Source organism: Drosophila erecta, unplaced genomic scaffold, assembly GCF_003286155.1.
Source record: "Drosophila erecta strain 14021-0224.00,06,07 unplaced genomic scaffold, DereRS2 tig00000055-arrow-pilon, whole genome shotgun sequence".
Classification (NCBI taxonomy): Eukaryota; Metazoa; Arthropoda; class Insecta; order Diptera; family Drosophilidae; genus Drosophila; species Drosophila erecta.
In genome coordinates, this window is record NW_020825200.1 from 4,314,975 (window position 1) to 4,342,628 (window position 27,654).

The window sequence follows — 27,654 nt, forward strand, 5'->3', positions numbered from 1 at the left end:
AAGCGTTCCTATGCGAGTGCCGGGAGTGTGTTTGACTGGACACAGTTGCGGCTGACAAAATAGGCCTATATTTTCAAAATCGCCTACATGCATGCTAATGCCATCGCGAACCTAAAATATAAAAGTGAATGTACGCATGAGTCATTCGTTGTTTAATAATAAGCATTTGAATGCATTTTTATGAACATTTATCTATATGAATCATTAAAAAACTAAATGGCGCTATAGTGCTGACCTGGACTTTTAATTTGACCGCAGCTGTTTGGCCTGTGTGTGTCTCTGATGGAGAAACCCGTGTAGGGCCACTAAAGAAAACTAACAAGTTACACAAGCAAACCATCTGGCAGAGATGGCTAGGTTGGGCATGGCAGGAGTCCGGCTCCACGGAGGAGGAGCGGAGCTTCAGCAGCTGGAGAAGATGCTGAAAGAAGTTCGAGGAGCTGTTTGTGGATCCACATCCATATGTAGCAGTTTGGAAACAAGAAAAACTTGAAAGGCCAAGGAAAACATTTAGTAGATGATGAAAATCATGGCAGCATCAACTTGAAGATGCCACACAACTGGCAGGCCGAGGGCTGCACTGGATGTGGAAGTATAAAGGAGAATCCAGGAGAGATTCCTCTTGATAAGACTGTGATTGGAAGAGGAGGCTCGGGCCGAATCTCTCGATGGGTCAATAACATTTTAAGACACTTGTCTGCTTAAAGTTATGCGTTAATTGTTTTGGGCAGCTAAAGCGGCTGGCTATGTATCGATTTTACATGTCCAAGTTATTTATTGGTTATTTGGAATGAATTTGGTAATAAATTATTGTCAATTTATTTTGAAAGCTTCCTGAATATTAGTTGATTTAAAATGACCTCTTGACTTGCCAACCCAACTTTAATTTAAGCGTAAAGTGGTTGGCCTCTGGGACTTTTGGCAGCCTTGGTTATGGCTCTTCTTAAATTTTTTGAATCTGCTGGAAAATTTGTGTATCTTTTTAAACTTAGCATTCATTAGTTACGAATAGAAGGGCCGGAGGCGAAACCAAAAGAGAAGGTTGAGGAAAAACTGAACTGGGGATAAGTCGTAGTCGCCTTATCATTTATCTTGAACCTCGGGCCAAATGTTTTCTGGCCTGCCAATTTCGCGTGTCTTGAATGGATGGAGGGTTAAATTGGAGGATGGATGCAGGGGGCTGAGGCGGTGGGGTGGGGAGGCGTGGCAAGGACGAGTTGTTCGTTCGGTTTGGTTTTGCGCTGGTTGGTCATATCAAATCGCTTTTGCCTTGGCTGCCATGGCTTTTGTGGCCTGTGGCTCAGCGCGTGCCTTCCACAATTTTCCCGCTTTTCCGACCGCTTTTCCGCCCGCTCTCTCTCCCACCCGCAGTCCACACATCAAAATTGGATTTGGCCAAGTTAAGCAACGGCCATTGAGGGAGTTAAAGCTCTGTCGATTATTTTTAATGGATCTGCTGCTCGCGCGCCACATTCCCGTTTCTTTTTTCATTGCCTTTTGGTAATTAAAATTAAAATTAATATTAGCTGACTGCTGTTTTCTCTAATTTCATTGCTCTTTTGATGGTTGTTTTCTGGCTGCTCAAATTGGTAGTTTTTTCAAAGAATATTTGCTGTAGCCTTGTTAGCTCTTAAGAAATAATATTTTAAGCTTGACTTGTCCTCATTCATTTAGTCGTTTAATTCCTTAAATCCGTTAGGCACACGAACCAAGTTTAGACCCAGCTAATTGCTTAAAAAGATCCTTCGACAAATTGCGTTAGACCCCATCGCATTTATTCGAGTTGCCAAATTGAGTTGGACGAATGTGAAAAATACCAAATGAAATTAAGCCTATTTGTCTCTTCATTCAGGACTGGCCAGAAAGATTGCTGTACAGTCCCAGATCTAAACTACATTTTTAATTCTCTCCTGCTTTGGTTGTCAGTTTAAGAGATGGTTTTCCTTTTTTCCCATCTACTTTTGTTTGAGGGTGCTTTGTGTTTGCTAATAGTATTTTCCAAGTGAATGGTTGGGTCGTTTTTTTTTTTTTTTTGAGTACTTGTAAATGGGGAAGGCCAGGGTCTCTGGCAACAATTCGGCAATTGATTGGAAAAATATTTCTAACACGATTTTCAGGGGTCCCCTTATTTTTCGCATCTTCCCATTTATTTTTTGGTCCTGTAAACTAATTCAATTATTTGCGTACATAATTTAAGGACCATGTCCAAGGGCGTTGAGCAAAAAAATTTATATGCAAAACACGCATAAAATTGTTTGCTCCCTCTCTTTCATTTCCCTGGCGCCCGTCTCTTTCATTTTGGTTGATTATTTATGAACACGAAGCGTTGGCTATGGAAATAATTGAAGGAACTTCACTTCACTCGACGACTGCTGTTTGGCCGGGGTCCATTTTAAAGTAATCAAGGGAATGAAGGGCCTATTTTCAGGTCACTACCCCTTGCCCTTTTCCCAACCGGAAAATCCCAGGAATGCAGTGCAGAAACGGCCTGGCCCAAATGCTGAAAACATGTTCGCAAAGTGACAATTAAGCCAATTTGAAGCCATTTAGCGGGCAAGAACGCAAACAAAAACTGTGGCAAGCCCGGCAACTGAAAATAGCGCAGTAAGTTCGGGTAATACTTGTACATTGTATATACCCTTTATATAGCGAACAGAGTGAAACAGAAGCTGGTCTTGATTTCTAACCAAACAATGCTTTAATGGTCGTCGAGTCGGCGAACAAAGCCAGACAATCAAATGTAATTACACGCACATAAACACGCAAAGACGATTCTGCGACTTGAGCTGGGGTTAAAGCTACACTCTGAGAAAATGCTATGAGTGATGAACATTGTCTTCACTTTATGAGATTAGCTATTTATGCACTTAATATGTTTGAATCCCATGCTGCAATTCTACAAATGAGTTTAGCGCTTGCCTTTTGTTCAATATCCATAGGTATCTATAGTAGGTTCTTTGTCGCCAAAAAAGCAAAAATTTGTTGGAGTGCTGGGACACCTGAACCCGCCTTTCAGACCTTTCATAAGAGGTAGCCACGGGAGAATCGCGCAATTTACTATAATTTGCAGGAGGAGATGGAGGAATGGCGCAAGTGGAGATGGATGGATGGCCGGTTGGATGGGGTAAAGGGTTCCAGTCGCAGACCGTGCTCCAGTTTCTCAAGATTGCGGCCGCTAAAGTTCTCCAGACTGCCGCCACATTTTCACTTCTTTCGCCGGCCAACCGGCCGGCCGTCAATGGTGCGGAGTGCGGGTTTATGGGCAAAGTCATTAGGCAGCTGGCGACACTTATCCAGGGGGCAGTTAATTACAAAGTGGTTGCGGTGGCTCAGACATAATTTCACGCCATTTGCGGTGCGGTGCGGTGCGGTGCATAAGAGGTTGCTAATGCTCAAGTATGACTTGCAGTCAGCAACTCCGACTTGGCCACTAACTCGGTGATGAAGTGCAGGGGCGGAGTTTTCCGAGCGAGTAGGGAATGGGGGAGGAAATTACCTGCAGTTGAATAGGATTCCTGTGCTAAACTTATTTTTAAGAGCCACGGATATCCTCACGTTCATTCAAGTGGCTTAATTTAAGTTTTTCAGAATCTTATGCAAAGGTATTGGAAAAACTATATAGTAAAGCTCAAAAATAAATCGGGAAATTTGTTCATTTAAATAACTAAAGAAGGGCCCAGCTGAATTGGTTACCACTTCTATTAACGACAAATTATCTCCTCCTCCTTTTAACTTTGCTAATGAGTCGCTAGGAGTCTTTGGCATTGGCCGACCTTCGGACACTTCATTAGTTTAATTAATAATTGACAAATTTCGTGTCTAATCAGCAGACTAATCATAACCACCAGTGCGCCCGCCTCGTTTTCCCTGACTAATTCAATTAGAAGTTTCGGATTATGCCGCCTGATTATGCCAAAAATGCTGCGTGTTTATTAATTTTCATCCAGCGGTTTGCTTTGATTCCAATTCTGCCTGTGTGACTTGACTAATTTTTCCTGCTTTTCTGTTTTTGCCTCTGCTTTTTTCCAGATTACCCCCGAGTCGAGGTTGGACCCGAGAATCCTTTGCGGGTGGAACGTGACCGGACTGCCAAGTTGGAGTGTAACGTGGATGCCAAGCCGAAGGTTCCCAATGTCCGTTGGAATCGCAATGGTCGGTTCATCAGCTCCTCATTAGTTCACACGATCCATCGAGTGAGTGTTCAAGATGCCGGCAAGTACACCTGCATTGCGGACAACGGTCTTGGTAAGACCGGAGAACAGGAGCTCATCCTGGACATCCTGTACCCACCCATGGTGGTCATAGAGTCCAAGACACGGGAGGCCGAAGAGGGCGATACGGTGACCATTCGCTGCAATGTCACAGCCAATCCTGCGCCCGTCACCATTGAATGGCTCAAGGAGAACAGTCCCGACTTTCGCTATAACGGCGATGTGCTGACCCTCACCTCCGTGCGAGCCGATCATGCCGGAAACTACATCTGCCGAGCCGTGAACATAATGCAGAGCCAGGGAATGGAGCGCAGTGAACGAGTGGGCAACTCCACGGTGGCCCTGCTAGTTCGCCATCGACCAGGACAGGCCTACATAACGCCCAACAAGCCGGTGGTGCATGTGGGCAATGGGGTTACCCTGACCTGCTCCGCCAATCCGCCCGGCTGGCCAGTGCCCCAGTACAGGTGGTTCAGGGACATGGATGGAGAGTTCTCCAGCACGCAGAAAATCCTGGCGCAAGGCCCTCAGTACTCGATACCCAAAGCTCACTTGGGTAACGAGGGCAAATACCATTGCCATGCTGTGAACGAACTGGGCATCGGAATGATGGCCACCATTGTCCTGGAGATCCACCAGCCGCCGCAGTTCCTGGCCAAGCTGCAGCAGCATATGACCCGAAGAGTGGCCGATACGGATTATACGGTCACCTGCAGCGCCAAGGGAAAGCCAGCACCCAGTGTTAAGTGGCTGAAGGACGCAGTGGAAATCCTGCCCGAGGAGAATCTGTACGAGGTACAGACCAATCCCGATCAGGGACTCAACGGCATGGTCACGGTGCAGAGCCAACTTAAGTTCCGCGGAAAGGCCAGACCGAATGGCAACGCGTTAGTGCCCGGGGATCGTGGCTTGTACACCTGCTTGTACCAGAACGAAGTCAACTCGGCCAACTCGTCCATGCAGCTGAGGATCGAGCACGAGCCCATTGTACTGCATCAATATAACAAGGTGGCCTTCGATATCAGGGAGACCGCCGAGGTGGTTTGCAAGGTTCAGGCCTATCCCAAACCCGAATTCCAATGGCAGTTTGGCAACAATCCATCGCCGCTGACCATGTCCTCGGATGGGCACTACGAGATTAGTACCACCACCGATAACAATGACATCTATACGTCCGTGCTCAAGATTAACTCGCTGACTCATTCGGATTACGGAGAATACACCTGCCGGGTGGCCAACACCCTGGACACGATTCGAGCGCCCATTAGACTGCAGCAGAAAGGACCCCCGGAGAAACCCACAAACTTGAGAGCCACCGCGGTGGGTCACAATTTCGTATCACTGAGCTGGGATCCCGGATTCGATGGTGGTCTGAGCAAGACCAAATTCTTTGTTAGCTATCGCCGTGTGGCCATGCCCAGGGAAGAGCAATTGATACCGGATTGCGCCACTTTGGCCAACTCGAATTCAGCTTGGGTGGAAGTCGATTGCCAGCAGGACATTCCCTGCAAGGTAACAGCCCTGGAGCAGCACCAGAGTTATGCCTTCAAGGTCAAGGCGCTGAATCCCAAGAGCGATTCACCGTACTCCAGTGAAATCATGGTGACGACAAAGGTCAGCAGAATTCCGCCACCATTGCAGGTGACCTATGAGCCCAGTACTCGAACTGTCGGCATCGATGTGGGGGCCACGTGCTTGAATCTGGTGGCCATTGTGGAGACCATGGTGAATGCGGACTCGCCGATGGCCGCCTGGGAGGTGGTGACCACCATGGATAACCTGCAGCTGTCCGGCAACGGACCCACCCACAAGGAGAAGATCATCGACAGAATAATTGGAACGCGGCGAGTCGGAGGAGGACGCGCTCTGGGCCACACCATCAGCCAGGACGAGGAAGGCAATGGTCTGAACTCGCTGGCCCTCGAGGACGAAAACAGTCCCACTGTGCGGGTCAAACTGTGCCTGAGGACCAATCCCGACCACTGCGGCGATTACACAGACGCAGAAAGTGAGTACCAAAAATCATTTCACCATAGTGCGAGTAAGTTAATCGCGAAATCGAAACAATCACAACAAAGACTCTCAGTTAAAAGTTGGGATTCTTGAAATGAGGAATGCGCCGGAGTGAAGTGAAGGTGGAAAATGAATAGAGTATTGGCTGGCTGGCTGGAAACTCGCACCGATTCTGATGATTTCCATTATATGCAAAGCCATTACGAGCAATTGCACCACTTGAATGACCGGCTGCCTGCGAGCCATCAATCACTCATCCCGTCAGTGGGTCTCTTCACTGCTTGCCACCCATCTTTCAGACTGCGAACCATCCATCCAACCATTCAGCCATCCACCAAGCAGCCAGGCAACCATTCATCCATCCACTTCAACTCCTCGCGATGCATTTTTCATGGCTTCATTTCATCCCGCCCTCGACTACAGAGCCCAAAACTGAAATGCAGCTAAGAATTTGCCTTGCAAAGAGCCAGATAGAAATGCCTTACAATTAAATAAATATAGTTTTCCATGTGTATTAATTATAAACGATGCTAATAATATCATCGACTTGTTCGATAACTTTATCAGCTAACGATAAAGCTGTTTAATAGCCAGATAGAAATGCCTTACAATTAAATAAATATAGATTTCCACATGTATCAATTATAAGCGATGTGCGATGTTCGATAAATTTATCAGCTTACGATAAAGCTGTTAATATTTACAGAGGCGCATTGATTACACTGATTATCCATTTTTGGCTGGCTAAACTAATCACGCCTCTTTTTCTAGTTGGCAGGCCGTACATAGCGGAGGCTAGTGCCCTGGCCACGCCCACTCTCATCGCGATAATCGTGTCCTGCGTGGTCTTTGCCCTCTTCGCCGGCCTAATCCTGATGTTCTGCCGCTGCAAGCGCAATCAATCGAAGAAGAGCGCCGCCGCCAAGGACTACGAGATGGACTCGGTGCGTCCTTCGATTGTGGCCGCCCAGCAGAACCAGGCCCCACCCCCCTATTACCCCGCCTCCGGGCTGGACAACAAGGCACTGGAACACTCAATGGATCTCGCCCTCAGCATGGAGGATCAGAAGACGGCACTGTACGCCACCCAGAACGGATACAGCTATCACCCGGGCAGTGGGGTGGTGGGCGTTGGCATGGGCGGCGGCGTGGTGGGCGTGGGCGTGGGCGGAAGCGTGGTCAGCGGAATGGGCGGCGGAGTGGGCGGAATCGGAGGCAGTGGCGTTGGCGTCAATGGGATACCTGGACTCAGTGCACACACGATGCCCGGAAATGAATGTGAGTACAGAAAAAATAAAAATCCACTAAATAATTCATGCTCTACAGAATATAGGAAGGTACTAAAGATTTTCACAGCAGTATTTTTGGATGTCATGTGGACAAGATAGGAATGCGATTTGGCAAACCCATTTAATACCTATGTAAACCTTCAGGTGTTTGCCACGTGCAGGTGTCACACACAGAACTAAAAGATCGAAAACCAAAGTGAGAAATACTTCCGGTTGGGACGTGGCCTTAGGGTCCCCTTTTTATCCAAGGGTATTGGGGCACTCACCTCCGTTTGGTTTGCGGTGATTTTTCATTGTCCACACAAATACGTACACTTCCGCACAAAATGAAAGCCGTGCTGACGCTTGAAAGGAACACTTTTGGAGTGGATTGGGCTGTGGTGGCATCCAAAGGGGCTTTCCATGACTATTTTTTCTTGCTCGAAATTATGCTGGCCTCGAAAGCGGGAAAAAGTGCGAAATGGAGTTGAGTGCAAATCGATGGTGGCGAGAGCATTCATCAAGCGCGGTTTGTGTTCTGTCAGCAGCCTGCCCCCTTCTACGCACCTGGAAAAGTGGGGAAAAGCGGGGAAAAGCACTTTCCACTTCCGTTGTAAATTTGTTGAAACAGCAATTTTTTCTAAACGCTTCAACATTTGCTGTTACGTTTTTTCCCACCCCGCACCCCGTTTGTTGTTGCTGGTCGGTAGCATTTTGTAATATACTTTCCATTTTGCAATTGTGGCTGTCGTCCATTCATCGTGACGTCCCATCCGCCCACTTGTCCTCCCATTTTTTGCGGAGTCCCTTCGAGTGGGGGAATCCCCCAGTTTCTTTTCACCGTGACTCTTGTACTCTGTTTGAATGCGTAAAGCTGGACAGAAGCTTTCCGTTCAGAAAAATAAAAACCTCCCTCGCTTTTTACCCCTCGGCGGTTTTACACAATTCATTATTAATTGTGCTGGTTTTCGTTTACTTTTTTTTTTTGTTATGCCCACTCACCCACACACACATTTTTTCGCGCGGAGATTGTAGCCTTTCACATGGGGAGGTCCAAAACGTAAGGCACTTTCTAATAATGTGAACATAAAAAATTCTTTTTTCAACCGCATAGATAGGAGCAAAATTCGCATTTAACTGGACGGCGTAAGCATTAATTTGCTTTTACGTATTTTAAGCCTCCAAATAGCAGCAATTTGCTTTGGCAATTTCGTGTTTCAATTGTTTTCGAAGGCCAATTAAAATTTTAAGGCGCTTAGTCTAGCAGGGGCTCACTTAGGGGGCATTAAGGGGTTAAGGGGGTGGCTGCCACTTAATTGCATTTAAAAACGATTGTGGGAGAAGGCAAGAGAAGGAGTTGCAGTAACAGCTAATTTGCCAAGTGAAAGTGGCATGAATAATAAAGGGTTGCAAGTGCAGGGAACGAAAAAGGAGCCAGAGCATTGGAAAACTCCATTTTCCTCCCCCCTCTGCGATTCATTGTGAGCGCTAATTGCCGCTTAAGGAGCAGAGCAGCCACAAGCGAAGAGCCAAAACACACGGCTCCCGACCAAAATGTCCTTTGCCTGATGCAGATGCTCCCCCCTCCCGCACCCAGCCGCCAAAGTCGTGTGCACTGCACGGAAAATAACATTCTTGCCTTTCAGTTGAAAATCAGTTGCCATATCAATGAAAAATTGGTAATAATTATGTAAAATAAGGTACATGCGGCAAATGTCTCGTGCACATTCATGCATTTTCTATTCACATTTAAAGTGCGATTGCACTCAGTTTTTTTCTGCGTGCATAAACCCCTTCATTTTACACTTTGTCTACGACTGAGAGTTCTGTCGGTTCATTGTTGTAGTTGCCTGCACTTTTCGGGCTCGTTAACAGCCGCCCAATTCGGGTCCTTTGGTGCGCTACCCCGTTTCCCTCGTGGCCACAATTGCTTTCGACCTAGGCTAAAAACCTAATGAACTTTGCATGTAAACCGGCGACGGCAATAAAAACAATCAAGCGCAGTTCAACCAATGAAATCAGTGGGGCAAGGGGTCAGCCGGAGTTTTGGATTGGCATACAAGTGAAACTGATTTGATATAGAACAGCAATGCTTCAATAATTATTGTAATTTTCAGTAAATATGTTCAGTGATTAAATGTTCAGTGATGGAACACTCTTGCTATATTTTTAAACTTACTTAGCTGTGTTCGGCTTTCCATAAACTTACTTACCAGCTCTTATCAAGTCCCTCGGCTTAAGTTATGCCGGTCAGACTGCTGGAAAGTTTCTTGCACTCTTGAGATAAAGAATCAGAAGTCATGGTCTCTGGGTATATATATATGGTATATATATTTAAATATGGAATACGCCCACGGCTAGACGGCGGCTAGGACATGTTCCAGCAAATAAATGCGCAACAAAACAACCAGCTGGAATTCGGAAAACCAAATAAATGCAAACAAATGTCGTCACACACACACACACACACACAGAGAGAAGAGGCAACCAAGCGTCGAAAATAGAGAGGAGGTAAAATAGAAATACAAATAAAAATAGGAAAAAATAGCTGGGTGAAAAGAAGAACACCAGGAATCCCGCGCTCGCCAAATTTATGCGCTAAATAAATAAAGCCATGAACCCGCGCGTCGGGCCAACAAATGTCTGCCATGTTTTAGTTGGGTTTGGTTTAGTTTAGTTCGCTTGGGATTCCGCTGGTGGGGGGCATTTTCAATGCAATTCTTGGGGTTCCGGACCCGGGGTTCCATGCTGTTCAGTTCAGTTCAGTTGTGCAGTATTCTGGGCTTAACATGCAGCCCCGCAAAGCAAATAGCCGCAAAATAGTTTTGCGCGCACCAAAAACGTAGCTCAAAATAGGAGAAAAAAGCCAGATCAATTAAATCATACACAAGTTCTTAAAAATATCATTTTACAACAAAAAAAGGTTTGTAAATTGCTTTTGGTCCCTGATAAATATTTCAAATAAATCTCTTTCAAATAACTACATTTTCAAAAGCCGTTAAATGCATTTCTTTGAGTGCATGCCTAATGCTGCCAATCCTTCTTTTTTGCAGTGATTGCCTCTCGAGCATGTTTTTCATGTGTTCAGCTGTAGTGAAGGGTTAAAGCGTTGGGTTCAAGGGGGGTCATCGGCAGCCTTGGCACAGCTGACTGAATGTCCAACTAACCAACCGACCGACTGACCAACAACCGACCCCAGCTAAACCAAAACAAACCAAAAGCCGACCGCACACAAACAACATTTCGAAGACAGCAACTATGAGTTCCAATTTGCTGGCATTTTTTGTTTGCAGCTGGCCAACTAATTGGCTTAAAACTAAAGACCCTTGGGCCAGTGCCAAGACGAAGACTTTAAATTATTAGTGAAAAAGAAATCATCAATACCCTTGACCTGAAGCTGGCGTTTTTATCAAGTCACTTTCTGGACTGGAAATTCTGTCATGCTCAGCTGATCAGGAACAACAAGGCGAATTCCGGGGAGAGAGTTGCGCTAACAAAGTTATTTTACTTTCCCTGCTACGCCTCCACCGGCTTTTCATTCATTATCCTAGGGAGGGAATAAAAAATCTGAGAAACTGAAGCTGTTGCAGCGCAGCGGGCCAAACTTTTTGGCCAACTCGGGCGCACAAAAGGAGCTGGCAGGAAGAGCGGATGGAGCGGCGGAAAAGTGCAACACGGCAAGTGCAGGAACTCGGCACTAGTGCGCTCCCTACTTTCCCCACGTTTTCCCCCGTTTTCCCGCAGCTTTCCCGCGCCCATTTCCCCTAAAATACGACCCTTGTTGTGCCTGCTACATTTAAGCGCATTTAGGGCAAATGCCAAGCAGCCTCCGACTCTCAACTCTCTCAGAACTCACGAATCTCTGCGAGTCTACGAGTCGCGTCGCTAATTAAAAGTGCAACAAGGAAAAGGTCACCAGGGACTCGTGAGGTCGCAGGGAAAATCACAGCTGCATGGGAAATGTGGTGTTGCATGAAAGTCGGCAAGAATAGGTCGCACAAATACCAATTGATTGTGCTTAAGCAACTCTCTATTATTTAATTCACACCTCTTTATGTATTGAATTGATAGCAAGTGCTTGGCCCCGGTTTCTCGCAGTGCAACGTGAGAAACCTAGATAAGGAGCGAACTAGTGCTATTAACACCCCAAAAACAGTGAACTGGGCACGACTTCAGTTCGAATGAGTTGAGTTGGGTTGGAAAGGGTTAAGTGGGGTCGGCCGGGTGACTGGCAGCAAAAGTGTGGCAGCAGAAGTTAGCCCCATCCTTAACCCTTGTGGTTGCCGAGCCACGGCCTGCTATTTAGTTAACCGTTAATGGCATTTGAAACTGTTTTTATTGTGCGTCTGCTGCTGGTGCTGCTTGTGCTGCTTGTGCTGCTCTGCTGTTGCTGCTGCACAAAAATGTTGCATAATTGTAAGCGCTTCCGGTTGAAAAGTTTGTCGAGTGAATTAGAGGGAAAACTTTCCACCAGCCCAGGCACTTTTACATGAAAAGATTTTGCAAGCGGCGGGGTAGGGGGAATGGGGTTTAATAATAAGCTGTGCGGCGAGGGGCTGTGGGGCGGGGAAAATTGCGGAAAATGGAGGCGTGACTGGGCCGGGAAGCATGCCGCAACTGTTGTTGTTATTTGCTCAAATCAATGCACAAAACTTTGACAAACTTTAATTGCTAAAAAAATGAAAAATAAGTAGTAGGCAAAATGCTTTCCTCCAGACAATGGAAATGCATTAAAATTTTCATCAGCTGGGGAGGGAAATTTTGTTATTTCGGTCAAATATTTTTGGCAAACTTGAGCAATCAAAAGTTGCCGCCGACAAAAGATTTGATGCTTATCAAATTGAAAAGTTTCAGTCTTTTTTTCCTTCTCCCTCCCGCGCATTGCAATTGGAAAATGTATATAGGCAGAATGTTGTGGAATAAAATTACTCAAGCAAATATGTAAATTGGCTGAGCAAATAAAGAGCAAGGAAAAGTTGGCCGCATGAAATGTAAATGAAGTTAATATTATTACTGTTTTAGTTTTATGGCTGATCATAAAAATTATCACGCCCACCAAAACGAGGCATAAAATCGCGGCCCCAAACTCGCGTAGCAGTTCCAGCTGAGGACACGCAAAAAAAACCCCAAACTTGCCATGAAAATGGTCGCCACAAAGTTCACGCAACACACATAAGAGTGGGTATGCTATAGGGTATATGTTCCTATATCCTGAATCAGCCTTTATTGCATACCCTCAAATATGCGACACTCGCTCTGTGGAAACTCACTAATATCGAACATTTTTATTGCATACTTTTTGTTGCAGGGGCTTTTGTGGTTTATAAAATAAAGCATTCTGTTAGAGAACATAAAAAAAGGTGTATGCATCAAAGCCCCGATTAATTTTGTGTGAATTTCAATTTTTAAATAATTAAATAACGACGGATTCTGCGTAAATAAACACGCAACAAAAAATAGCGTTTGAGATAAATGAAAAGTCTTCACATCCTTTCAAAAGTGACAAATCCCCTAAAATGCCGTAGATTATTAACTTTGGGGAACACTTTTTCCACTGGCAGCTCTAAACTCAAAAAGTTTTTGTTTGCCGGCAAGCGTGCGTTTAATATTTATGAGTGATTTATCACGATATAAAAATAATAATAAATGCGTCGAGGCAGCAAGCACGCACCAGCCAAGGCAAGCATAGGGAACAATGAATGAAAATGGAAAAATCGGTGCACAGGAGTGGGCAAATGGGAACACCAGCTGCTCCTCGTTGAAGGACAAAGGCTTCTCCATTCGCTTGCCCCATAAAAATTTGTCAAAATGGCTGATGGAAGGTGGATGAAGAAGAAGAATTGGAATTCGGTGCTCCTCAAGGATTTACGACATTAGGATGGATTTTAAGTGGCGCACGCGGCGTATACGCAATGTGATAAACTATTAATTAGGCCTTGTCTACGACTCGAAGTTCATAAATTGTATGCCGATGTCGTTTTTATGTGTTAATCAATAAAAATCCAGCCCAAAAGTTGCCCCCAAAAGAGAACTTCAACTTTGTTTTGTGACCAAACTTTTGCTTAATTTTAATTAAATTTTATTTTACTGCCAACGAGGGAAACTTTTCTTGGCCAAAGGCCAAATAGTCGATATTTTACATGTGAGCGATGGAGGTTTCCAAAGTGGAGAGTCCGTCGAGAAAGAACCAACGTTAATTCCATTAAACAATATATTTTAAATTACTGAATTCCACATAGAAATCCTTCTTTATGCGTATATTGTTTGCACCTATTTTGTATCGCAGAATTTTCCGCGAAAACAGTACAGCCTCTTCATGAATTTATGCGCTGTTCGATAAATATCCATTCATCATTTCTTTTATTTGTTGAATTTTTTTGTGTTTTTCCAGGGGTCAACATGGGCTACATGGAGAACAACTATTCGAACTCGAACAACGGCGGCAGTGTCAACTCGCAGGACTCTCTGTGGCAGGTGAAGATGTCAGCTGCGGCGGTGGGCAACCAGCAGGGCATGGTGCAGGCCCCAATGAATCAGTATGTGGAGCAGCAGCCCGCCTACGGATACGATCCGTTGACCCATGGCGGCTACGGGGCGGTGGACGACTACGCCCCCTACCCACACCTCACGGCCACGCCCAGCCAGGTGGGCGACGAGTACCACAACTTGCGCAACAGCCAGAATCCGTCCCGGCAGGACTACTGCAGCGATCCCTATGCATCCGTGCAGAAGCCCAAAAAGCGAGTCGATCAGCATTTAGGTACGTAACCAACTGAAACCTAATTCCCAATGGGGTTAGTCTAAGCGAGACAGAATAGTGTAATGGCACCGAATTTGGACAGCGTACAATTCCCAATTAATTCTGTGTGAATGTGTAAAATAGAGTTTGCAAAATCATATTTGCATCTGTGTATAAACTTTGCGAGGGAAAAGCCTTTGAAGCATGGATAACGAAACTTATTAGTACAAATACGAGTATCACTCGCTTATCAGAACTGTGTGAATAGGACGCAGTGAATAAATGCCGATGGAATAATGAGAAAGAAAGCAAACTGGAGAAAATTACACACAGATTGCGAGGAGATTTGTTCGAGTAACTTTTCCCTTATTTTGATTGATAAACTTTTGTCGAGCCCAGGAACCCAACCAACCAACCAACCAACCAGCGACTATCCAAAGTTTCTATTTTCTGACACATTAAGCTGGTAGTCTTTCAGAAGCCGTCCTAGGAAAAGAGTAAGGTCCCGGCTTCCACATTCTGCAAGTTTTCGTTAGCCTATGTCAGAAATTGTGGACCGATGACTGTGAGGAGGTGGGTGGGGTGTGGAAAAACATTTGGGCCAACAGTTCTGTTGGCGTTTTGGGCTTTGGCTCGCTTTCAGTTATGACAAGTTAAGCACTGGGCATCTGAAATGTTTTGCGCCCTTTTCCATGCTAATTATAGGAGTTCAAGGGGCGAGACATGTTGCAAATAAATATTATTCGGCAACGTGCCGTTCGAACATTTGGACTCGGCTTAAAGTCTTCGTAGAGCTTGCTTAAAGTTCACCCGGGCACAAAACACCAACCACAGCAAAAGCGGCAAGGAGCAAGTGGGTGGCAGGATGTGGTCGAGAAGGATGAGGATGCCCTTTGGCATCCACAGCTTGTTTTTTGGGATTGTCTATGGATGTGCGAGTGTGTCTCTCCTGCAAGAGCGTGTGTGTGTGTGTGTGGGTGTGGGTGTTTGTGTACTCGATTTTTTGTCGAATCCATTTCTGCCGCATGGCCCATGTGGTTATGTGTATTTTATTATTTGTATACTCTACTTCACTCCGAGGTACAGTGTTTTCCGAAAAAGGTTTCTATAATAACATGGCCTTCCTGTACTTTTTTAAAAATTTTAATAATAACTGAGCAGGTCAGGGGTTCGGAAAATGTTTAGAACGTTTTCCATGAAAACAAAATTTGCGTATTTGTGTTGCAGAAAATGATGTAATGCAAAAGTACCAGAGTAATCAAATGTTGTATATGCCCGTAACATACTTTCCATACTGTTTGTTGTTGTTACTGTGATGCCAATAACACCGCAAGTGTTTTAAAATATTAAATAATAAAAAATGAAACGAACTGAACCGCACCGAACCGAAGCGAATGAAAACCCAAGATGAACAGCCACTGCGAGAGTTTTGAGTTGGATCAGCAGCAGTGGTGACTGCAAAGCGCCCACGGGTCGTATGCGTAATATCCCCCTCGTTTTTTGTGTGTCTTTCTTTCTGTGTGTGTGTGTGTGTGTGTGTATGTTTTGGCCACAACTATGAGCGGTGTGTTTGTGTGTTATCTTTACGCTTTATGAGCACCAAAACTCGGACAAAAAATACATTTTTGGTAGCAGCTTCTTGTTGTTCTTAGCCGTTTTTTATTGCCCTGGACTCGCAGGGCGATATTATTGTTTTTGTTGCTATTTGCTGTTGAATACTGCTGGCCCTTTTTTCCGTTCTGCTTTTACTCACTTCTTGCATATAAAATGCAATAAAAAGGGAGGCAAAAAAGCACTGGAGGCTTTCCCCCATGTGCGTTATACTCTTGCAGAGGGTATATTGATCTAACAGTTGAGTGATATTTTTTTTTCGCGAGATATTGACGTTCTCCAAATCTAACCCTAAGAGTAACTGGTATAACTATTCGCTCGCCTCAATAAATTAAAGCAGCACTAGCGAAGAAGCGCAAGCCACAATTTACAATCCAGCAGATAGGAGATATATCCCCCATGAGAGCCATCAAAAGCAAAGTAAACTCAAGGGGTAGTGCCTCTGAAGAGGGTTAATGTAGAAAGTCGGGGGTTAAGAGCAGGACAGCGAGCACAAGAGGGGCCATGAGTGGCAGAGGGGAAGAGCGGAAGAGGGGAAGAGTGGGGAAGCCAGCAGATTGACAGTGCTACAATATGCAAATACATCTTCATTACATTGATGTCAGCTTATGCACAGCTTGCAAATGCAACTGAATGTCGTCTCTCTTTGTTTGTGTGTGTGTGCGTGTGTGTGTGTGTGACTGGGGGAATGTGTGTCCGCCTGTCTGTGTTTGTATGTTTAAAAGCTTTTACACTTGCCAAACTCACATTTGAGACCCCTCATCGCTCATTGTACGACCTGCTATCCCTTTCCCCAGACTTGCCAAATCCCCAGCTGACTTTTGCGCCATGCAAAATGCAGCCAAATGCATCGGAAGAAAAAAGGTGCACTTTAAATTCGGATATAAACAAATGTTGTAGGTCCTGTCTACAGGAACTATATCTTATACACAAAAGTATGCTGTGGAAATATTACGTCACCATAATAAACTCTTATATAATTTTAGGGTCCTCTTTTAATATAGATAGCTAGTTTTAGGGCCCTCTTGAAAGATAGATAGATAATTTTAGGTGCCTCTTGAAAGATAGATAGCTAGAGGGTCAATCATTTTTTCCTCGTGTAAAATGCTACTCGGGGGCTGCAAAAGGGATGATCGAGGGGTGCTGGCCATGGCCGGAAGGAAGTCTGCGGAAGGCGCCAAAAAGCTGCGTAAGCAAATTTTTTGCTCATCTGTTAACATGCAAAGAAGGCTGCACAGAATAAAGATTGGGGCATACATACACGTACATAAGTATGTGAGGGGGAGATTTTTGGGGGACAGAAAGACCGAGCGACCGACAGACCGACTGATTGATTATGCAGACTTTTGTGTCAGTTGGTTGAGCGCCTTTGTTTGGTCTTTTGTCAAACACTCTCTCGCACACACAGTGGCCCACAGGAAATGGCTTTAATTCATCATTAAGCTGGGGAAAGAGTAGAGAAAGCCAACCACGAGATGGGGAACAAGACGGAGATTATCCCGGGCTTTTAGCAAATTATTCAAATTGCTACTTCATGAATATACATACATAAACGATGTTGATTAATATTGAAACATATGCTTGATATATTTTTTTTCTGGAATGTAATTGGGGCAAATGTATGACTCAGAAACATCAGAGGATTTGCCCTTAAGGCTGTGTGTTGTCGAATAAAAAATGATTTTTACAAAATCCAAAACCACATTTAATTCAGCCCTAGTACTGGTCTCTGTCAACTTATCTTATTTATATCCGAAAATATCTGGTTTCGCCACTGCGAAGACATCGTTCTGCCTTCTTATCGCTTCGCTGAAAGGCTCATAATGCAGTTTGCTTTTGGGCTGAGCAATAAATGCCAAGAAAACTTATTCAAAGTGCCATAAGAATCCAGTCCTGGCGTAGCTTATTCGGTTTCTACTTTCTTCTGGATAGCTTCCAAATAGTTGAAAGGATGTTGGAAAGGGGAACACATAAATCACATGAGTCAGGATTTTCGCAACAACAAAAAAAATGTAAGGCAGAAGCAGCAGGAGGCGGAATACACACTCCACAGCACTAAACACACACTAAGTGGATTTGTGAAATGGGATGGGGGCCAGAAAGGCCAGAAGAATTGGTGGGAAGACAGGAGAAAGCCACTGTCCAAAAGGCAACAAATGATAAGCGTTTTAACCCCTTGTTCTATGCATGAGAAAATGTTGCTGCCAGCCAGCTAGCCAGCCAGTTTGTTTGTGTGTAGCTGGTATAAACTCATCTGCAATTTGTTTACTTTCGACGCTTCCGAAAATTTAGTAAAAAAGAATGGGTTATTACGAGCTTAGCTTGGCAAAAAACTTGGCCAAAAGGGGCTAAAAGCAACACACATACTAACAAAATTTACATGCAAAGATAGCTGGGAAAAAGGCAACAGTGCGTATGCTTAACGCAGAAACGATTAAGTTGTTGAGAGAGAGTCTGAATGGAAATTGAAAAACAGCAGGAAAAACCACTAGCCGAAAGGGGTGTGGCACAATAAAGTTATGCGCATAATATCCACAGCTCACGTATTGGCCATAAAATGCGGGCAGGAGAGGATTGCAAACAGGATCCAAATCTTTGAACAGTTGAAAATCTACGAAAGGAAATAGTTGGAAAAAAAGGATTCGCTTTCCTGGCTAGCTGGCTTTCCCTTTTCTTTCTCCCCCCCAGTGCTTTTTGGGTCAAGTTTATGCAGATGCCAAAGTGGAGTGGAAAAAATCCGAAGCGATGGGGCGATGGCGACAAACGCGCTTAGGAATTTTCACACGACCAAGAAGCCGGGCAAAAACGGGAAGCAGCTCAGTGAAGAAAAGCTAGTCGAACGAGTCGGAATATGTTAAAGAGCAGTTGTTAAAAAGGATTTACGTTTTAGATTTGCAAGCACAGTGAGAATGGTCCTGAATTTGTGTTCCTAGATTTGACAACAAATGATTACTTTTGCTTCACTAACTTCAGTATAAAAAATGTACTCATATTACATATTGATGCGTTGCAATTAAATGCTGTTTTAAAACAGTTTCAACGAGCTCAGTAGAAATCATTCCGGGTTCTTTGAAAATACATTACCGCAGGGTATCTTAAATCAGATATTAATCGTAAATACATGGAAATATCATGTTGCGAAGAAGAGCCCTTGACTTGTTCTCTGTGCAGAAATAGGTCAGAAAAAAGATAACCAGTAGTGAGAAATTCACACATTGGTATTTTGCCAAAAAACCTTTCGATGCGGCGATTTCGCTGTAGCTCCTCTTTTTTCCTTATTTTGAAATTCAAATTCCAATAAATTTTCCAACGATTTGGCACACAAAGCAATCCAAAGCAGGGCAGCCAAAAAAAAGGTGGGAAGGGGGGCTTAAGTGTGGGAACGCGTGGGGGTTGTTAGTGCTGAATCCTTTGCCGGATTTGCATGGCCAAAAGAGCTGCGGACACGGCTCGAAGTGGAGATGGGGATGCGCTTAAATATGCAACAATTTGTAGCAGACAAAGATGTTTGCCAAAGTGGCGGGGAATGGGTACGGTGCCGTTTCAACAGCCAAGTCCTTTGATTATAAATTAATGTCCTGTTTACCAGAGACAGCGTCCGACCAGCACCAACCAAATGCCAGAAAATGCCTCTAATTCGTTTACGATTTCAATGGGGGCGACAAATGCAGCAATCTGAACTGCAATTGGATGTTGTTAGTGAGACCAATCAACTGGTAAATTAAAACAATTGCTTTTCGGACCAAACAAAAAATCGCCCACAGTTTAAAGCTTCAATAAACGAATTAAGTAATTGAAAAACACCACTCCACCATCCCTAGGTTTTTAGGACTTTAAGTGTGTTTGCTTTCATTCTAAGCTAGACCTTAAGTATTAGCGTGTATTATCTTTTCCCTAACATGGCTATTTTTCTCTACTACTCTCACACATGTCTTGCCCACTCATAAATCAAAAACCAAACAATGTATTTACCATAAACAAATCTATAGCGGACATTATACAGGATGTTACGCTCTAACGGAGCGCGCAGGCTGAAGTAAGTTAAAGTCGGCAAGGATTTCGTTGAAGAAAAAAAATATAAAAAATAAATAAATAAAATTGGTTTCATTACTGTGATGATGCAGAATTTTTGAGTTACCCAAGTTTGCTATGATTTCTCACAGACTGCCTAGTACACAGCCCAGCACCCGAAAAACATTGTTTTGATTAGCATTTTGTTTTTAATTGTTTGCGCATGACTTTGCCTCTTTTCCGCCCATTTTGGTAAACTAATTTAAACAATTCCCACAATATTTTCTCTCCCCAGATTCACCATATCACGACGTAAGCGGTCTGCCCAATCCCTACAACATGGAGCATTTGGAACAGGACGAGGTCCTTCCCCCGCAGCAGCACATGTCCTTGAGCTACGACGACAGCTTCGAGGGCGAATATTCGACAACGCCGAATGCCAGAAATCGTCGCGTCATACGCGAGATTATTGTCTAGAAGAATCTAGTTGGGAAATCGCAAACAACTAAAAATCAGCACTCAAATATTTTCCACACACACACACGCTAAATTCCATGATCATCGACTCTAAACCCATTCTAATTATCATTTTAACTTCCTGCTCGACTGCCAGCAGCAGATCTTTTGAAAAGTGGCCATTTTGAATACTTTTTAATATATTACTTCGATGTAAGCTTAGTTTGAGGGATACGACGAACGTGTGTTGAGTTTTATTGGCAACGAAACGAATACCATATACCATAGGATTAGAGTTCCGATCTATCATTGCTCTAGTTCAGCACTTTGTTGACATAATACACTGAGAGAAATACAAACCGAAATACACACACGGATTAAAACCATCACTGGACAAGCACTAAATGTTACGATTTACCAGGTAGCATAGGGCTAAGTAGTAGTTAATATTAATGGTCAAATAGGTCCCAGTTGCAACAAACGAACTTTAAATTGTAAGGCGAAATTTCAGAGGGCAGGCGATCGAAAACAAAATCTCACTTTTCACCTAGGCCTAGGCTAATTAACTCGTAAGTGATTCTTGTTGGTTCTGTGCAATATTACCAGCACAGATCGACAAAAGATAAAATATATACATAAACAGTACGACCTGCCACAAAAAAAATCAAGAAAATATATAAAAAAATCGAAACAAAAGGAAACAAAACTTACCTTATCTTAATTTTAAACTTTTAAATAAATACGAAAAAAAAGAAAAACGTTGCTTTAAGTAAGATATAAAATAAAAACAAAAAAAAGTACAGAAAACTTAAAAAAAAAATTATTGAAAATAATTGAAAAATAATAAGATACAAAGTAAAACAAAAAGAAACCAACTCCTCCATTCTGAAAACTTTAATTTAATTTACAAAATTTACCAACTAACTAAACTATTTGTTCTGTTTTCCATTTGTTCAAACTTTGTGTTGAAATTCAAAATTTTACTTGTAATTATCGTTAGCTCAACTAGAAAAGGATTGGTTAAGTTAATATAAATGTTTTGTTTGTGCATTACGTTGTGTTTTTAACCCTTATCATGTGTTTTGCAACTTTTTGACAATGGCACAGACACAAAGTGAGAAGATCGAGAGAAAAACATTTTATGTAGCTAAGATTTAAATGTAAATACATGTGTAATTGTATATATTTACTTGACTTGCAAAGTAAATAAGCAGCAGCGGCAACTTAAATTAAATTGTAGTTAATTTTAAACAATTTTGAAATGAATTTAATTAGTAAGCAAGTGTTTAAGAGCAAATGCCACAAAATAAAGCGAAAAAACGAATTAAGAACTCTTAAGCGAATAAGAAAAATCTCGTCGAATGAACAAAACAAATTATAAACAAGAAGAGCAAAAACGAGAAACTTTATGATATAAATTATACACTCTAAACCAGATAAGCGGATATACATTATATATATACATATACACTTACATATACATCTACTTATTATTTGTAAATAAGTAAAGCATAATTTTTCATTTAACACCACAAAACAAATCGGAATCTATGAAATCTATATTTCCAAACACAACAAAAAGGCGAAACAAAAATCAAAGTACATTTTTTATTTAGCAAAAATACTTATATGTAGTATATATATATATATATTTTTTGCAATTTGACTGACGGCAGTGGAAGTGGCACACAAGCGATAAATCCATGAACAAAAAAGTATAAACAGAATTTGAGGCCCCTGGGCTATTCAAACAATAAAACACTTTGTTAACTATTTTGTATGCATTTCTGATTTCATTCAATTCAACAAATTGCCACCCCACAAAACAGAGAAGAAAACATAAGCTAAAATATTTATGCATACACACAAACACTCTCATGCAGTCACACACATAAAAACAAAACATATAATATTTTTTTATTCAGTTTTAAAACGAAAGGTAAAAATAAAGCAAAACATCAAAAACGAAGAATTTAAATTAAATGCCCTGTGTTTTGATTTGCTGTGGTTGGTCATTTTTTAGTTCGAAATTGTGGTAAATTGGAATCAAATACTAGTATAGCTCAAATTTATTGGCCAGTTTTTATTTGCCATAAATGCAGTGAAATTAAAGTTAATAGGCACAATTATATTTGCGTGACGCATATACATGTACGTTAGAATGCTTATTTAACTTGATATTAATTCCCAAAATTCCACAAGTTTAAGGAATTTGCAGTCATTTTTTCCTCGGGCGGGAAAACGAGCCGGTGGGCGTGGCGGTATATATCAGCATTTATTATAAAGAAGAAAAGCAGCTGTAGCTGCAGCTGCAGGCGGTTCATAATGTGCCATGTTTAAGTTGATTGGCACCAAATTTATAGCATGCAATTTGACTTAAGTGGCAGTGCTGCACTCCTGCACTCCGGCACTCTGGCAACCCTGGCGGGCAATCCTGGCGCCGGAAGTAACACGACACTGACATTTTAATTTAGTGCCAAGCGCAGGATCTCGGTCTCCGCTCTCCCCTCCCCCATACCCCTTCCTGTTCGTGTCAGTTCTGCAGTTTTGCGTAAGAAACGAAAGTCAGCCACTTCGAATACCGCTGACAGCTGGGAAAAAGCGGAAAAATCCGAGGCGGAGAAAAATTCCAACTGACGCGTCGGCTCGAAATCAAAATGAAAGCATTAACAAGCAGATAAGTGGATTAAATCGGGTTATTTAAGAAATTCCAAGAGAAAATTTAATGAGTTTTAAAAGCACCCCATTATTTTCTTCGAACTGGAACATAAACTAATGTCTTTCCATTTCTCGTTGTGCCCCAGCTGACTGCAATTTGTGAAATGTAGGCCATGGAACAGGAACAGGAGCTGTCAGTCGTCCCATATAGACCCATATAAACCCACAAAGAGCCAGGGAACCACCGCATCGCACCGCACCGCACCACACTGAACTGAACTGAAGCACACCACAGTCATTCATTCATTCATATCTCCGTTGGCGAAAACAAAAGCGCCATATGGAAATTCATTTACTCCGCACGGCTCCATCCGTAACCCCTCAACCCTCAACCCTTAACCCCACAATCCCCGACACCTTAACCCGCCCGTGACCAAGGGTGGTGGCTCATCCAGCACGTAGGCGGCAACCGCCGTCAATTAAAGCGCTGCCGGTGGCGCCTAATTGGATTTATGCCACATTTATGTGTGTAGGTGCAAATTCGCGGAATCGTGCTAAAAATCAGCAGGATAATGAGCGAGGAACTGCTGCCATTCGGTGCGGGAAAAACACTAAGAACCACAAACTTAGTGCCTTCTCTCGTCAGCGTCCGCACAGCAACAATTGCAACTTTCAAGGACTTTAAATGAAATTACGCGAAAACTTTCGGACTGCCATCAGAAATGGCAACCGAATCCCACGCCTGCAGCCGATGGCACGCCCGCTAACATAATGAGTTCCATAAACTGCCGCAAATTAAAGAGCCGATGAGTAGACATCCTCATTCACAAGTGGATGCCACCTGGATGCCTCACGAACTGGGCTGTCGATTACGGCAATTACGGTAATTATTACGGGTAGCAACTCAAATTAGATCAGAAATCCAAAACATGTTGGACTAATCAACTTTCTGAATTTGTATTACAAAATTGTATAGATTTTTTGTATTCGATAAGAAAGTTGTGTTAATCACTAGTGCATTTATTGAAAATCTTATGGCAGCGTGCTCCATTTCTCTGATATTTCGAATGGGAAAACCCCGTATTCCATACACCCATCGTGCATTCTGTTTGTATGTGCTCTGCGGTCACTGCTTTGTAATTAATGCGACCAGAAGCTGACCAAAGAGCGACTTGGCACGCCCGAGGCGGCCTAATGCGCCGGAGTTGGAGGAAATTGCCGGAATCCTCTGGCTGTCTGCGGTCATCCTCCGGGTGGCACAGACAACTCCCGTTGCCTCGTTGAGTGCTTTTATGTTTAATTTTATTAATTATCGAGGTAATCTTTGAAGTTTGCGACCCCAACACTCCCGTGGAACTTCAACTTTCGCGCCTGCCATCTCTCCGAAGAGCGAGGCGCCTCCATTAACCGTGTTAATTCGAACGTGTGTGGCAGTTCTGGGCCTGGAAGTCGCCTACACATCTTGGTTCGAAAGTTCCAACAAAACGCAATTAGGTTTTGGCACTTGCAAGGAGAGAGCAGCTGACGAGGTAGTTAACTTTTTGGTTTAACTTAATTTTATGTTCGATTCTTTTATTTAGTGACGTGGGCCACAATTATTTCATAGGAAACTCAATGAGGCAACCCTTGCAGAAATCATAATATTCTATGGAAAGAAATTCAAGACATTAAAGTCGACTTGCGACACTGATAATGATTTAACGGTTAGTCATTATAAAATGGAAAAAGTTTATTATTATATATGTGAAAAATGCATAAACAAAGCTTGCTTTTTTATTATCAGCAAGAAACCCGATTTAAATAAATTCATGAGCATTAAATAACTTTTAAATGTATTGCATCATATTTCGTCTGATATTTTGTTGATAGCCAATTATCAAGTTTTTTTGTTTTAATGAAATATGTTTCGACTATTTTGGCGATAGCAGACTTCCTTCTAATAATGTCATATACCATATACCACTACAACATTCCTGTATTTTTTTTAACTTTTAACTATTATCTAACACAAAATATGCACTAACAATGTTCAACCCAACACATTCCACCCAGAAGTAAGTTCTATAAATGGTTAGCAACAATATGCCCATTTGATTCGCTGCGTTGCTATGCCAGACTTTTCCCCCAACTTGCAACCATTCGGAAAACGCCCCTAGACCCATTTCCCTATCTACGACCTTCCCTGCCCACAGCTGCTCATTTGCCGCTAATTCTGAGACCTGTGGAAGGATTCCTACCATCCGAACCACCTTCATTGCCCGGCAACTGGAAAGGCAGTTGGGTGGTTGAGCTCCGTAATTTGAGCGCAAATATTGAAGTTTGAAAACCACTGGCAACAGTGGCTACGCCGCAAATAAAAGAATAATAATAATAATAATGAGCAAATATTTAAGCAGCCGGGAACTTATCGGTGAAACAGTGGCAGTCAGGGGCCAAGATCCAGAACTGTACACTGTAAGAAATATCATTTATTACGCACTTAAAGTTGTTTTCCAAGTTGTGCTATATGTTACTCTATCACGATTTTAAAGTCAACATTATGTGCAATGTGCCCAACATTTTCTCAGTGCATATAACAGCAAGCTGAATACAATGGAAATTTTACAAATTCAAAATAAAACCGGTATATTTTGGAAATGTTATTTTTCAGTGCATTTAGAATAATGTTGGCTTTTCAGAGTCCCACAGCCAGAAACCTCCCTTAAGTTGCATCCCTTTCGTTTTCCTTTGCACTGATTGTAATTATGAATGAAATTTGAATTGCTGACAGTGAATCGGGAAATCGGAGAAAGGGAATTCGCTACACTTTCCGTTGCATTTCGCCGGACACGTGGCAGTTCCTGATCCCCGGTCACGTGTCCTTTGCCACCCCAGTCGTACCCAGTCCATTTCGCCCACTCCGCCCCAATCCGCGCTCATCGGAAGTGCCAATAAGTAGTTGTCAATATTGACTGATTATCTCGACACGACGAAAGTGAGGGAGATTTGGAAAGAGATGCTGCGATGGCGAGCGTCATGATTGCGAGTTGTTTGAGACTTAAGCGGATGTAAACATAAATCACAGCAAGAAGCGCCACCCGAACCCTGGACAATTATTTTCCAGGATCTTCCAGCAAATGCCCATAACTTAAGCTTGCAGGCGACAGGAAGAAGATGCTACTATTTAGTTCCATCTCCTCGCAACCCAATTCCGACCGGAGATGCGAATAATTGCATTTCAATGGCATCCCAAGACAAAACGATAAACCCAGTTTAGTGGTGTTATATGGGGATGAACTAACCAAATAATTTATCATTCACTGAAAATAAGATTTGTCACAGTATCGAATTCCAAAGCTAAGTCTATTTTGTAGGACTTAATACATAATATGACTAATAGATAATGTATATGTTTAAAACGATAACGAGTTTGTTATTCAAATAAAAATAATTCATGAATAAGCCGATAATAGAATTCAGTACAATCATAAACGGGTATTTAAATGGATTTATTTTGGGTCGCAAGTTAGTCGATCTTATACTTTCAAGCCTTTAACACAATAAGATTTCTAAAAAATGAAACTGTTCTACGCTTTTGCCATACTTTTCAACTTGGTCCTGGTATATGGATCCAATATTGAAGAAAACAAACTTGCAAGCAGTACAGTAAACTCCATGGGGGCGCAACAACAACTTCTAAGTACCAGTACAGTAAAACCCGAAAAGGAGCCACAACAACCACCAAGTAGCAGTACTGTAAGCCCCATAGGGTCTCCAGAAGTGAAAGGCAATGCAGGAAAGCCAACAGAAAAACCAAATAGTACCAATAAAACGGCCATAAATGATGCTGCACCATTGACAACAAAACACAAGACTAGTGGTGTAATAAGCCTTAATGAGTGGAGACAGTATATTGGCACCCTGGTAGTTTCGACGATAATTGCTGTTCTGTATAAGTAGGGTACTACATTCACTCATTTCGGTCTATTGAATGTATATTACAAGTCTACAATTTTATAAAAGTATTTTGCATAAATAAGAGCATAAATAAATAAGAACATAATAACCGCATACTTCTTTATTTTATTGACACTAACATAAGGAAACGGGATAATGTGATATATATATATATATATATATATATATATATATATATACCGAGGTCTATGAATCAAACCAAAAATAAAAGAAAAAACAAAATGGGAGAATTTGTCGAACTTACCGTAACGTCCGCATGCAAATTTCGACTTCCTTTCGCCAAGTTCTGAAAATAAGATGTAGTAGTTATTGAAATATAATATTTCTAAGAATAAGATGTAGTAGGTTTTGAAATATATATAAATATTTAAATTGAATTATATATTTCATATTATTATAAGATACAGAGAAAAATAAGTGCAAGAAGAAAAGAAAAGTAAGAAGAAAACAGATGTTGTTTCAAACACACATTGCGTGAGCATGTACAATGTACAACAAATAATATACGTTGGAAGTAAGCGATAAGCTTCTTATCGTCAACGTTTTGTGGTACTAAAATGTTGAGATCCATGAGTGTGAACTTCATTCCAAATGACTAAGAAATGGATTCGTACATTTTATAAATATTACTGACATTATGCTAGAAGCGATAAGGGGAAATACGTAACGCATAATATATAATGCTATTGTCGAGTTCTCCGACTATCAGATACCCGTTACTCGGCTACTG

At 42.5% G+C, this 27,654-nt stretch overlaps 1 protein-coding gene across 1 annotated transcript in view; it reads left to right on the forward strand.

The window, feature by feature from the left end:
• Window positions 1-21,640, forward strand: part of LOC6541645 (Down syndrome cell adhesion molecule-like protein Dscam2) — an 81,326-nt gene extending 59,686 nt beyond the window's left edge. Inside the window, exons 6-9 of the mRNA XM_001968603.3 lie at window positions 4,030-6,219; window positions 6,996-7,502; window positions 13,884-14,252; window positions 20,149-21,640. Of these exons, the coding sequence (XP_001968639.1) occupies window positions 4,030-6,219; window positions 6,996-7,502; window positions 13,884-14,252; window positions 20,149-20,330 (3,248 nt within the window). The 3' untranslated portion in view covers window positions 20,331-21,640. The remainder of the gene's footprint in view (window positions 1-4,029; window positions 6,220-6,995; window positions 7,503-13,883; window positions 14,253-20,148) is intronic.
• Window positions 21,641-27,654: the final 6,014 nt, after the last annotated feature.